Source organism: Lytechinus variegatus, chromosome 1 (genome assembly GCF_018143015.1).
Source record: "Lytechinus variegatus isolate NC3 chromosome 1, Lvar_3.0, whole genome shotgun sequence".
In the NCBI taxonomy this organism is placed as follows: Eukaryota; Metazoa; Echinodermata; class Echinoidea; order Temnopleuroida; family Toxopneustidae; genus Lytechinus; species Lytechinus variegatus.
Window position 1 is genome coordinate 52,237,049 of NC_054740.1, and position 14,344 is coordinate 52,251,392.

General features: G+C 35.2%; 1 protein-coding gene across 1 annotated transcript in view; it reads right to left on the minus strand.

The window, feature by feature from the left end:
* Positions 1 to 7,442: 7,442 nt before the first annotated feature.
* The window catches only part of LOC121416299 (DNA-binding protein SATB2-like), a 66,685-nt gene continuing 59,783 nt past the window's right edge, over positions 7,443 to 14,344 (minus strand). The window contains exons 5-7 of the mRNA XM_041609853.1: positions 13,479 to 13,590; positions 10,383 to 10,491; positions 7,443 to 7,818 (exon numbers count right to left, since the gene is read on the minus strand). Of these exons, the coding sequence (XP_041465787.1) occupies positions 7,547 to 7,818; positions 10,383 to 10,491; positions 13,479 to 13,590 (493 nt within the window). The 3' untranslated portion in view covers positions 7,443 to 7,546. The remainder of the gene's footprint in view (positions 7,819 to 10,382; positions 10,492 to 13,478; positions 13,591 to 14,344) is intronic.

The window sequence follows — 14,344 nt, forward strand, 5'->3', positions numbered from 1 at the left end:
ATTCGTTAATTACCATTGCAGGAAATATAAATTGATGATAAATTACAATAGTGTAATTGACATTTTCTTACAATAAATGTTTATATTATTCCTCTATTACTGCAGAAGATTTAAATAGTATTGTATGTACGGAGTGCTGTTGGTATAGATCTCTCAGTGTCTGAAAGTGTCCAGAAGCTGGGGTATAAAGAGAGAAAAAAGTCACTGACTCAACATTACTTTGCATACATTTGGTATCATTTTTAATTGACATGTATACTGTATTTTCCATCTGAAAAGCATCTGTCATGGCAGTAATGAATACAGAGTTAGCCATCCCTTAACAACTATTTTGTACTTCCAAACCCTTCTGTAATTTCACCTTCGAAGGTAACAATATATTGATGGTTTTCATAATTGTGGGCTGCAAAATGGTTTTATTCCTAACTGTTCAATTTCAGGTTGTAATTCCTTACACACTTGTCAGCCTTGTCTAATGAGTAATTACCACTTTTAAGTATTTGGTCCAATTTAATTTGTGTCGTATCATTATAATTTACATGTAGTCTAATTACCCCTTTGTTTTGGTCTATGCCTGGTTAGTCTAATCACCATGCCTATTTTATTTCATACTCTTTTTTTTTGTCTAAAGACCATTTGTGTATGTGATTAGATGAGCCAGGAAAAGAAAACGGGTGAAATTAAGTAAAATAAAGGGGTGATTAGACTAGATGTAAATTATCATGATACAAAACAACAATTAGCCCAAGTAATGATTAAACCAAACAAAAGTTAGGAGATACACGTAAATCAAATTTGTCAAAAGTACATTGCAACTTTAATCATTGCAAACTCATTATTAAAGGGGAATGAAACCTTTGGAACAAATAGGCTTGTGTTGAAACAGAAAAATCAAAGAATAAGAATAAAGAAAGTTTGAGAAAAATCGGACAAATAATGAGAAAGTTATGAGCATTTGAATATTGCAATCACTAATGCTATGGAGATCCTCCTCATTGGCGATGCGACAAGGATGTGTGATGTCACTGATGAACAACTTTCCCTTTGGTGGACTATAAAATACCCTCAAAATGTCTCTTTTTGCTTTTTCTTACGATGATACAAACTCTTTATCCATTATGTATTCTTAAAAAATATGTATTACATGCCCTCATGTAGAAAGAACACATGATCTATGGATAGATGTGATAAAAGAGGCAATTCAAGTGAAATATATACTAAAGTAATGGGGAGAGTTGTTCATCAGTGACATCACACATCTTTGTCGCATTGCCAATTTGCTATCTCCATAGCAATAGTGATCGCAATATTCAAATGCTCATAACTTTCTCATTATTTGTCCGATTTTTCTCAAACTTTTGTTGATCTGTTTCTTTGATTATTTCTGTTTTCACACAAGCTATCTTGTTCCAATGGTTTCATTCTCCTTTAAGTGATAGGCATGTAAAGCAGGTGAATTTGTTAGACCAGTTCGTAGTTACTTCATGGACAATTTTGGTCAAATGACTTTTTATTTCTTTCATTATGATAGGCAGATTTCAAAGCAAGATATTACATATGCCTTACATAGCAGGATGAAGAAATTGAATAGACCAGGTGACTAGAAAAATACATGATGAACGCTCTATGAAGGTATATATTGCATTTCTACTTTGAATGCATATTTATAAGTATGTTGGACAATGTACCTGGCAAACTGTGAAATACCAGTCATTCGTGGACGCATTGTTGTTCTTAGAGGATGTGAATGTAAAACACAATTCAAAAGAATCTTTGAATAATCAAGACATCAAAGTTGGTGCTAATCTCATTGAATTTTAAACCACCATGCTACTTATAGTACCAATGACCTTCCTCTGATCATGCACAGAGTGGAACTACGAACCAAGAAGTTTCTATGACTGGAGTTCCAACAGGCAACAAATTTATTCAAGCAGCTGTTCATTTCTAAAGCACAAAAGAAAGAACGGCAATAAGGACCTTCTAATGTCCGCCTTCGAAGCCGCCAGTTTCAGTGAAGAAAGCAGAGGGGTGAAATTTTACGAATATCCATTTGGATCAATTTTCCAACTTTTATATTAATAAACAAACAGAACTTTGTATGCATGACAAGACATCAATAACCAAGCACTATTACGCTGAGATATTTGCCCAGATTATGTCAATTTACCTTTGATTAGTGGAAAAGGTAAGAATTTGACCTTTACTGAAACCAGATTTTAACACCTTTCTGATCGTTTGGGGCAAATGAAAATTTCATATGTGGTCGATGGAATATTGCTATTCATTATTGTATATGCCAGATGAGTGCCCACACATGCCCAGTCGAGGAAATTTTAGTCATATTTCAGGACATATTGCCTAGTTTATTTTCGCATGCCTCCAAATTATGTACTACACATATAACCAGACCAGATGCGGCGAAAAAGCAATTATCATCACAATAGCATATTTCCCTTTATATATGACCTATAGCTGTGGAGTCACACGGGAATCATTTGTCTACACAATTGCAAGAGATTTTGAGCAAAGTGCATGCCTGATATTCTTTCTGCTGGCGGCTTGGAAGCTTGTTCTAAGGGATTTTGTTTGCTGTTACTCCATCTCATATAAACCTCCTTGTATGAACTGGTTTATTCCTATGTTTGAATGGGAGTGAAGGATTTTTCTACAGTCAGGCACTGTTTTTGTTATGTCATGGTAGAGTGAATCTCTGCAAGGATGGGAAACCCAGGCCAGCTTGGGCAATGCATGCCTATGACTAGAAGCACCATGTCCATTGCATTTGTTGAGCTGCTAGGAAGCTGCAAGGTATAGCAGCAGTAAGCCAGAGGGCCACACCCTTGATGCTAGGACAGGCATGGTAAACAGCTTGCAGTTCCAGCGAGCACAATTTTTCCAGACAGACTGTAAGTTAGTTTGATAACTTTTATTTTATGGTATGTATGAATAAATGGTCTGAATTTCTGAAAGATGAATTATAATTACAACAAGTCTCTTATACACCACTATCAACCTGCACGCACACTGTGATCATCCCAATCTAGTCTCTTGCATATCCCACTATCTAAAAAATCCTGGGGCGATCGAGCCTTTGCTCATGCCGGACCAGCCCTGTGGAATTCACTCCCACAGGAGCTGAAGAACTCATACTCTGCAACATCCTTTAAGGGCAACCTAAAATTGCTTTTGTTCACCAGCAGGTACTAGGTTTGAAGACAGTCATTTTTCCTCATTTTTAAATTTGCCCTTTTTTGTTCTTCTCTTAGTTCTCTTTACTTTTATATCTTACTCCCCTCAAAGCGCCTTGAGCATTTAATCAAAATGGAAAAGACGCTATATAAATCATATGTATTATTTTAAAACCATGATCTACTTTATAGATACTAGTGTTATAAGATTGTGACTGATCTTGCTCTTACCACTTTTGTATATCAAGTATAACACAAACAAGTTTCATAATTAGTAGAGAATATGAAATTTGTTGATATCTCTTGTATTTTCTGATGATTTTATACAACACTTTGAAATATACCTTGTATGATATCTTTGATATTTTCTTACAAGAGAATTTACCTTGATGAGGTCATTTGAATATGAAGATTTTATGGAAAGTCTTTCAGACTAGTGAATTTGTATTTTCTTTTGCATGCTCTAGCTCATTTTGACCAGAGTGAATTGTTTTTATCATGAAGTGTATTACTTGAAAGTCAAGATTGAAAAGCAAATTGCTTTAGAGCAGAGTTGTTTAACCATGAAATGTATTACTTGAAAGTCAAGAGAAGCAGATTGTTTTAAAGCAATCTAAACAAGCGAATGAAAACCTGATTGTAACTGGTGTGTTGGCTCAGTTGGTAGAGCGTCTGTCTCACAACCGGGAGGTGGGGTTCAAACCTCGGCCGTGTCAGATCAAAATAGATAATAGATGGGAGTTGCTGCTATCCTGTTTGGCGTGCAATGATTAAAGGGATAGAGCCTCGTTGATCTGGCTCTGCACAGCGGCTGCCGGGCCCACGATCAATTGGGGAAAGCAAATTTTCGGAGTATTTCATTTCATGTTGATTTCAGACAATAAGGAATATGGATTTTCTTAACTCCAGAGATATAATCCACCTTAGTCAGATTGCAACCCCTAAACTCCCACTCTTAAACGAAAGTAGGAATAATATGGATGTGTATTTGGAAAGTTGTGCTCACTGGAACTGCAGGCTGTCTACAGTACCATGCCTGTCCTTGCATCAAGGGTGTGGCCCTCTGGCTTACTGCTGCTATACCTTGTAGCTTCCTAGCAGCTCAACAAATGGAATGGACATGGTGATTCTAGCCATAGGCATGCATTGCCCTAGCTTGCATGGGTTGCCAAACCTAGCATAGATTCACTCTACCATGACATAACAAAAGAGTACCTGACTAAAAGAAAACCCCATGCTCCCATTGAAGCTTAGGAATTATATTTACCTGCTTTACCTTTCTATTACTTAATGAGCTTGCCATGATTAAAGGAGTTATAAATGCACTTTTCAAAATTGAAATTAGCGGGTGGGTATTGGACAAAGTAATGACTGAATCACACATTAGTTTAGACAACTGTTAGACCAAGGGGTTAACTGTTTGTTATCTCAGATCATCTGGATATTAGACCAACCACTATTGGAACATGTACCTATACAATGGCATTAACACATTTATTTCTGCATATGAACATTATTATACAGCAATTTCATGGCAAGACAAGGTCCATTTTGAATAAATTATTACTTAGTACATGTATGTATAATACAGATCGTATTGAGTATATCTATTTGCTCTTTGAACAAAATCATGATTATGGCACAAAAATACAACATAAAATTACAATGAATTCATTTAAACGAAGGTTGGAGAAAGTAAAATCTTTCAGGTCCCTAAACAAGTGCTGACATTGGTGTTTCATGATTCTTTTTTAGCATCCATCTTGGTCGATGATAAAGCTTTGCTCACTAATTTTTTTTTCTTATACTTAGAATCCAAAGAGAAATGTGCTTCAAGTCTAAAAAAAACGAAATGTTCAAATTTTGCAGACACGTTCACATAATAATTCAATATAATATCATGATTCAATTATGAATTCAAAGACCTTAACTGGAGCCAAAAGTGAAATTACCAAATCTTATATTATACAAATTGAAATCTGATAAATACAAAAAATTGCAATGTAAGATTTCACTGCTTGGCAGATGTCTGTTGAGATTTTAGATTAACTCAAATAAGCAGGCCTCGAATATAGGCGTTATTGTGCTTTTCATCGACCTCAAAGTGTCTGAACTAGCTGTAGTTGTCAGCCTGAAAATCAAGAATATCATTAGTTCACTATTTCAATTGACTAATAGGTTAGGCACTTAGATCCTTGTAATTATAGAAGGCATGGTTGAATGTTTACTGTGAAGACAAAAAGATGCAATATAACTCTGAAACATATACATTTTTTTTATCCTTTGTTAGAATTTTCCAGGGAGCTCTTCAAAAGTTGAGACATAATCTGTACAAATGTCCTGGGAGCCATTTAATAAAGCTGTTCGTAAGTTAAGAGCGACTTTAAGAACGAATGATTATCCTTTCTTACGCACTAAACCATCGCCTATGGTGTATACCATTTACCAAAAGAAAGGATCACCAGTCAATCTTATCTTACGAACAGCTTTATGAAACAAACACCTGGGTCGAGTATAAGAAAAGTCATATAGATTTTTTTTAATTGTCGGGTTGATAGTGATCACATAAGTTTGCATGAAAGTTGGAGGTAAAAAAAAACAAGAGAAGACTCAATCATGTTGAAATTAATTCATTCAGTGACTTCATGATTATATTCTGCTTGAATAAATATAAAATATTCAGTCTCTTCTGTTATAATGATCATAATCCTAATCCGATATATTAATGTTACCATTTTGCAAATGATGATTAAGGATCACCCCGTCATACTAAATAGCTATGAGCTATATCAAAAATTAAAAATCTCATTTTCTAATTTGATTTGTATTATTTCATGAAATAATGCTCAATACACAAATTTCTGAGTGTTAATACTTCACATTTTCCAGTCCAAATACCGGTAGGTATTGTTTTGCTATTTAGAAAGAAAATTGCATCAGTTGTCATTTCAACTAAACGCTGATTTTTTGAGAATGTTTACAATCAGCATTTCTGCTTAGGAAGTGTAAACACGGCATGAATTTATTATTTTTTTTACAAAAGTTAACTAGCTACCTCTTTATTTTCAGCATTTCGATTTTGAAATACTGAATTTGCTTATATCTCATCCCAATATTCATTCTGTAGATCACTAAATGCCACCGCACACTTTACAATTTGTTCCCGACCTGATTTTGGAATAAGATGTTGCAGAATTTGATGCTAAAACTGAGACATGGAATATCTTACTCTGTAAAGTTCTAAATCATTGTACAAATACCTATGACTTCAAATGTGTGACCATGCCATCATCCTTAGTATAAAAGCAAATTTAATATCTAATTGTAATGACATCGTAGCAAGTGTATGATTGGCTATGACTTGAAACTAATGTGGACTTTACTCTAAAGAAAAGCTTGCATTTATCAAAAACAATTTATTAGTATTCTAACATTTAATTTGAACCTCAAATAAAATTAAGATACATGTACTTATCATCGACATTGCCAGAAAATAAGCAGAATATGATTTCTTCTGAAAGCAGATCGTAGACCAGGCATAAGAGGTGTGGTGGCCTTGAACCAGCCCATTCTAAACCGGAGGGATGGGGGGGGGGGGCGGGCACAGGTATCAGTGGTGATGGGTGGGTTAATAAGTGTATGAATATCAAGAAAGGGTGACTGTTAAGTAAGATATTATAATTGAAGGGGGTTCATATCATGTTCCCCTTCTTACACTCCACAAAGCTAAAGTAGACTGCCAAAGTAGATTCTCTTAAGACCTCAATGATCATTTAAATTTAGCAAAATTTGACTGAGGAGATGGTATTAACACATGTTTTTGCATATTCTGGTCTGAAATAATGAAGTTTTCTGGATACATGATTATTTGATTTGACTAAAGAAGGTTGTCTCATCACACAGAGTCTATCGTAGTTGCCTCCCGTTTCCCGATAGGAATCTGCGTTCCCTGTACAACACGACAAGGAGAGATCATCCTCTGGGTGCAAAAGATCATTCAACCCCACAGGTAGATAGTTTTTGATATCGTCCTTTCCAAAGAGTTCATTTAATTATGAGTGGTCCTCCTTCAAGGAAGGCTGGCTAGTGGCTACCATCGAGGATGGATTGTCGTTTGTGCTTGGCCCTCATCACGGTGCAAAGGTCACTGGTTTTTAAATCGTCCAATCCTAGTGGTCTTCCTTCAAGGAATGTTGGTTTCCACCGATGATGGATTGTTGTTTGTGCTTGGCTTTCCCAGTGCAAGTTTTCAAAATCAAGGAATGTTGTCATATCCGACAACTTATCAGACAAAAATGTTGATGAAACGCTTCCCCCGAATCAATAGTCTTTCATATTGTCCATTCAACATTGTACTATGAGTGGTCCTCCTTCAAGGAATGCTGACCGATGGATTGTCGTTTGTGCTTGGCCCTCTCATTCTTCCACCAGTTCTTGAGATGCATGAGCTCGACAGGCCTCTTGCCACCCTTCCTCGTCTCCATGTTGTTGAGGACGTTGCAGTACTGGTGGAGGAGGCCCTCTGGAGGGTGCGGGAAGTCCTGGTACCATTCCCGCAGGAGGGGTACCTCCTGGGAGGGGTGGAAGGTGACCTTGGTGTTGCTGGTTTCAAGGTGCTGTTCTGGACCTGGTATAAAGGTGGAGACGGAGGGATGGATGGGGGAAGGAAATGATTATATAATATTGACTGGCCTTAAGGGGAATATCAAATATATTGCCCTCAAAAGAATCACATTGGCAAGTCTTTAGATGAGGGCAGTATGGTTCTTTAAGGGCAATATATTTGATGTTCCCCGAAAGAAAAGCCAGTCAATATTTTTATTATCATCCAATCAGACATCTAGAGCAAAAATCATGAAAATTGAGATATATGTCTTTCAAGAATAAGGTGTTACTGTGTTATGTTTATATCATGGGCCAGGCTCTGCACTTTACCATTATGACGTATTTGTAATTATAAGATCACGTGCCTAGGGATGCATATATCCAGTGCCCGAATCTAGTGTCATTCTTATTATGATGTATATTGTTGCTGCGCCATGTGCTGCACTGATCATAAGAAGCGTCTCTCTTTCTACGCATCTTCAAATGCCTGGATGTGAGACCAGGGAAAATACAAAGGTATATTTTGCATCGTCTCTGCATGGTAAGTCAATATACACATAGAGACCAAGCAAATTACAAATGATATACCTATCCCTTCCCGATGTTCAGAAAAAGCTAGGGCAATGCGGTTTTGTAAATGATTAGCTCAGATGTCTGATACAGGTAATAATTTGTAATTTCAACTCAAATGAAGAGATCAGATCAAATAAAGTAAAATGAATGACTTTATGCATATCAACTCAGTGAAGGATACATTTATCAAATTCATACCATTACAAATCAAGTTCAATACTTATTCAAATTTGTCTAGTGCCCTCTTGTGACCAAGTAGGAATAACTGATTAATTGTTACTTCTGTAAACTTCTCTGCATTATAACTTATTTGCATTGATATGCTAACATATTTCTTCAGTCATTTGTTATTCATCACTGTATGTGATTAATCAATCATGCATACAGTTGATAAAAACTTATGATCATTCATAAAACAATCGCCAAGATGACTTATCGAGCGGATCCTAATATATACCTATGGCAAACCATTAATAATTATTTGATATATCAAGAATTAAAGGACAAGTCAGCCCCAACAAAAATTTTATTTGAATAAATGGAGAAAAATCCAAGAAGCATTACCCTGAACATTTCATCAAAATCAGTTAAATTCACTTAATTTCACTATACAGTTATATGCACATACTGGTCGGTATGCAAATGAGCAGACTGATGATGTCACCCACTCTTTCTTTTATATTCTATCATATGAAATATAAAAAATCCTAATTTTCTCCTCATTGTCATGTGAAACAAAATTGTATTTCTCCCTAAACGTGTGGAATTATCATCATTTTAAAAATTCATTGTTAAGTCAAGTTATAATTTTATTGCCATATCTGTAAAAATTGAAATATTGTAAAATTCAAACAAAATACAAAAGAAATAGTGAGTGAGGGACATCATCAGCTCTCTCATTTGCATTTCATTGAATTCACATATATTCTGTTTTGTGAAATTATCCGAAACTTTAAAATGTCATAACTTTCTTATTTTACATCTGATTTCGATGAATTTTCAGCGTTATGCTTGTTTGATTTTTCTCAATCGATTCAAATCGACAATTTTCTGGGGATGACTTGACCTTAAAATTCATTATAATAAGAATTGCACTTTTGTTGATACAAAATGATATGAATTTGATTTCTTGATATTTATTTATAAAAAAAGTATTTCTTATATCAAGCAAGAGGATTGATAGAACGGATTGCCATATGCTGGCTTAAAGGGGAAATTCACTCTGACATAAAAAATTATTGTAAAAATAGCAGAAGAAAATAATTAACAACCTTGGTGAAGGTTTGATAAAAATCCATCAAAAATTAAAACAGTTTTTGAAATTAAAAAAATATTATTTTGAATATATGTATGCAGCTTTTCCATAGATGTCATAGAAAAAAATAATGAATTGTCATTTTCTGAAATGATTGAAAATGGTTTTATTGTACCTTCACAGACCAATCATTTCACACCCGATCCTGAAAGAAAATTTATCAGTCTTCTCAAATCATTATAAAATGAAAATATATGCATTTTATATGGAATCACACATGGGGCAGCTCCTTGTATATGATGTCACAAATCGAAAGCTTAAAATTCTAATAACTTTCTTAATCTTTGTATTTTTCTCAAACTTCCACCAATATTTATAGTTCATTCGTTTTTCTGGAATCTTGACAACAACATTTTCATCAGGGTGAACTTCCCCCTACAATATTATCCAGGGCCCTGTCTTACAAAGAGTTACTATTGATCCAATCGTCCGTAACTATGGAAATCAATCAATGTCATATTTCTTTCTACCGGAAATTTGCAAAATGTCCTTTGTAGATAAAGGAGAACACACCAAATTGTCAAGAAATCAATGAATTTATGGATATACATTCATATCTAGATTTTTTTTAGCAAACATGCATATTATATGTTGACTTGCTGGCCTTCCATATAGTTGCGATTGATTGGATCAATCACAACTCTTTGTAAGACGGGCCCCATACTAACTAGTCCCTTTTAAATTTGAGAAGGACTTACTCTTCAATCTCTGCATGTTGAAAGTTTGGTACCATTTTCCAAACTCCTCGCATTTCTCACTGCTGATTGAAGCTTTGTATTTGGCGTTCGCTATGTAGGAAATCATGGACTGCAAAAATAGAAGAAACAAAGTTTTTAAAGTTCAGTTTGTTTTCTGTTGTCTCAACAATTATAATTGTCAAGTCTGAAATTAATTGTAACAAAAAAATTCTTATTTATTCTCTTGAAAACAAACACAACCGATACAGTACCCCCTATTTATCCATATATTTTTATTACTTTTCCCCTTCAATCCCCACCAAACATTTACTCTCCCACTCTCCTTTCCCCTTTCTCTTTATTTCTTTCTCTCCCCCTTTATTATCATTTCTCTCTTCCTCGCTTACCCCACCAGGGGTCCGTTGCAGAAAGAGTTGCGTTTAAACGCAAGTAAAAAAATAAATCGCAAGTCCCAAATGCGCGCTGTTGATTGGTTGAAAATCGAGTTGCACATGATCTTTAGAGCTGCAACGGGCCCAAAAGGGGCTCCCTCTCCTTTTTCTCTTTATCTCCCTATTTGTTTGTGTTTCATCATACTTCTGTGTGTTTTTTTGTGTTGTTTTATGGCATGATTTCATCTTACTTTATGTCATCACGTGCATTAAAAACAATGACTAAATCCATCATAAAAAGGGAACAATACAAGGATTCTGCTTCTAAGGTTTCATCCATTTTTCTGTTCTATGCAATTTTTTCATGTATATAGCATATGAATTAAGAATGCTTTTAAATTGTATTTCATATTTACGTACAGTATATACATCACCGATTTGTGGAAATGACAATAACAGTCAGTTTTTGTACAGAGCAAAACACATATACGCTTCAGAAAATGAAAGAAAGGAAGAAATGTGTTGGTGTCCAGGGCTGGTGTGTTCACTTTGTTGAGGTTAGGTACAATTTAAATTGGTTTTAAGGGCTGTTTTGAATTAGTTAACTGAATCGATTTTTTCAGGGAATTTGTTCCATAATACAGGGGCTGCATGAGCAACTGAACATTCACTGTATGTTTTTGTTGATATTGGAGGAACGATTAATGAATTTGTGCTTTGTGAATGTAAATGACATGTTGGCCTATACACAGTGACTAAATCATTTAAGTATGAAGGAGCAAATCCATAGAAACATTGATATACTAATTACAAACTTTTAATCTGGATTCAAAACTGGACTTGTAACCAATGTAAATGCTGTAAGACAGGATAATAAAACCTAAATGAAAACCTCACTTTAAGCATTTTTCCCCATTGATTACTTGCTTCTCAACTATATAAATCAACAAAATCTTACATATCAAAAATAATTTCAACAAAATAATAGAAATTCAAAGACAGCCAAAAGGTTGAATGAAATAAGAGAGATAAATTCAACTTCTTCACCTTGAGTAATAACTAACCAATGATTAGTTGAGTAAACAAGATAATATGAGCTTTCATGGAATCAAGCAGTTGGCATGGAGTTATGGGGAAGGATTACATCAGGATTACCCTGGCAAAATGAGCTGTGCATACTGCCCACTGGTCATTGTAAAGGGATCCAATATCATCATTCATGTGAAAAAAATATTCCTTAATGCTATCTTCCTGTTTGCAATCATTATTTTAACAATCATTACCTTAAAGATCAAATCCACCTCAGAAAAATGTTGATTTGAATAAATAGAGAAAAATCAAACAAGCATTATGCTGAAAATTTCATCAAAATCGGATGTAAAATAAGAAAGTTATGACATATCAAAGTTTTGCTTAGTTTTCACAAAACAGTGATATGCACAACTCAGTGACATGCTAATGAGACAGTCGATGTCCCAAACTCATTATTTCTTTTGTTTTTTTGTTCGAATTATACAATATTTTATATTTTGCAGATTTGACGATAAAACCCAACTTTAAAAATGCTAATTGCACAAGTTCAGGGAGAATTAATCGTCGTTCATTCACACGACAAGAAAGAGAAAATTTGAATATTTCATATTTCATATAATAAAATACAAAAGAAATAATGAATAAGTGATGTCATCAGTCTCCTAATTTGCATACCATCGAGGATGTGAATATGACGGTTTTGTGAAATTAAGTGACACTTTAAAATGTCGTAACTTTCTTATTTTACATCTGATTTTGATGAAATTTTCAGTGTTATGCTTGCTGAATTTTTCTCTTTTTATTCAAATCAACTTTTTTGGGGGTGGACTGGTCCTTTAAAAAAGTATGGTTTTGAGCCAAATATACTGATGATCATTAAGAAGGGTGTTTGTGTGTGTCTTGGGTGGGCTCTCGTCTATAGGGAATATGACATGTACATAATGAAAAGTACTGAGCTGGGGATTACTTCCCTTTTTTCTGTTCTCTTTCTGAACCTGTTTTATCGATGCTGTATTTTGAAATGGAATGATGAAGAAGACAAAGGGAATATTCCACCAAAATTATATTGTTGTCTACCCCTCTTGAGTTGGTGATTAATAATGGGCTTTTTATGGTGATGTGAATGAATTAAGCCCGTCTGTACATCTTCCTTTCTTTCATTTATTCCTGCATTCTTTCTTTCATCCATCCTTCATTCAATCTCACTACTATCAACTCTTCTCATCTTCCTTTCTTTCATCCATCCCTGCATCATTCAGTCCATCCTCTATTCAATCCCCTATCACGCTATCTGACCATCTTCCTTTCTTTCATCTATTCCTGCATCCTTTCGTTCAGTCAATCCACCCATTGCTATTACCACTTTCTGCTGATCTTTCTTTCCTTTTGTCAATCCTTTCATCCTTCTTTCATTTCACCCAACACTAATATATCAACTTTCTGCCCATCTTCCTTCCATCCATTCTTGCATCTTTTCTTCTGTTCAATCCATCCTTCACCATCCATCACAACTGTATAACTTTTTGCCTATCTTCCTTTCATTCATTCTGTCAATCCTTTCATCCTTCTTTCAATCCACCCAACACTATACTATATCAACTTTCTGCCCATCTTTCCTCCTTTCATCCATTCCTGCATCTTTTCTTCCGTTCAGTCCATCCTCCGATCATCCCGACTATATCATGATGCTTACCTGCGATAGTGGGCATATCTGAGCTAGCCTAGACTGGTTATAATCTTTGAGTAGTTCCACCACTGTACACCTAACCGCTTGATCCGTCCATTCTCTCCACGTTTCACTATCACTGCAAGAGACAATTTGTGAAGAAGATAAAGTTGTACTGCCAATTCCAAAAATAGCATGAAAATCATTCATTTTATAATAGCATGGGATGGGGGGCATCCTTCAAGATCGATGGTAAACTACAAGAAGTTTAGGGAACAGGAGTTGAGAGAGAGTAGCTGATGCAAAGAGAAGGGTAGAGAACTGCATTAGCAGCGTGAGAGAGAGAGGGAGAAAGAGAGTGCGGGTGGGCTTGAGAGAAGACAGACAGAATGATGAGGGAGAAAGAAACATAGAGCTAGAGATGGAAAGAGAGAGAGAGAAAGGAGAGAGAAGAAATAAGATCCCTTCAAAAGAGTGACCTGCTTTTCATTAAAGAGAAAGAAGCAAAGAAAGAAAGAGGGGGCGGGGGGGGGGGGTCTAGAGAGGATGACAGATCTCTTTTTTAGCGATCTGATTTTTACCTATAATTTAACATAAGTGCAGAGCTGCGGTCAGCTGTCAACTTGAACAAGAGCATTTCAGTATTATAAAAGTAGAAAATCAGTATTTTGGTGAGGAAATCAGTATTTCCGAAGAAATACCATGAAACACATAAAACTGAAACTTATAAAAAGTATTTTGCATGAAACCATCAAACATCAGTATTGTTCTCATTTCCAGTACTAAATACTGAAAATCAGTACTAGTTGGCACCTCTGTGTGTTGCCCTAACTGTGGCATGCACAGTAAAAAAAAAAATAGCACGTTGTTTAAGCCTGTCCATCTAACAACAA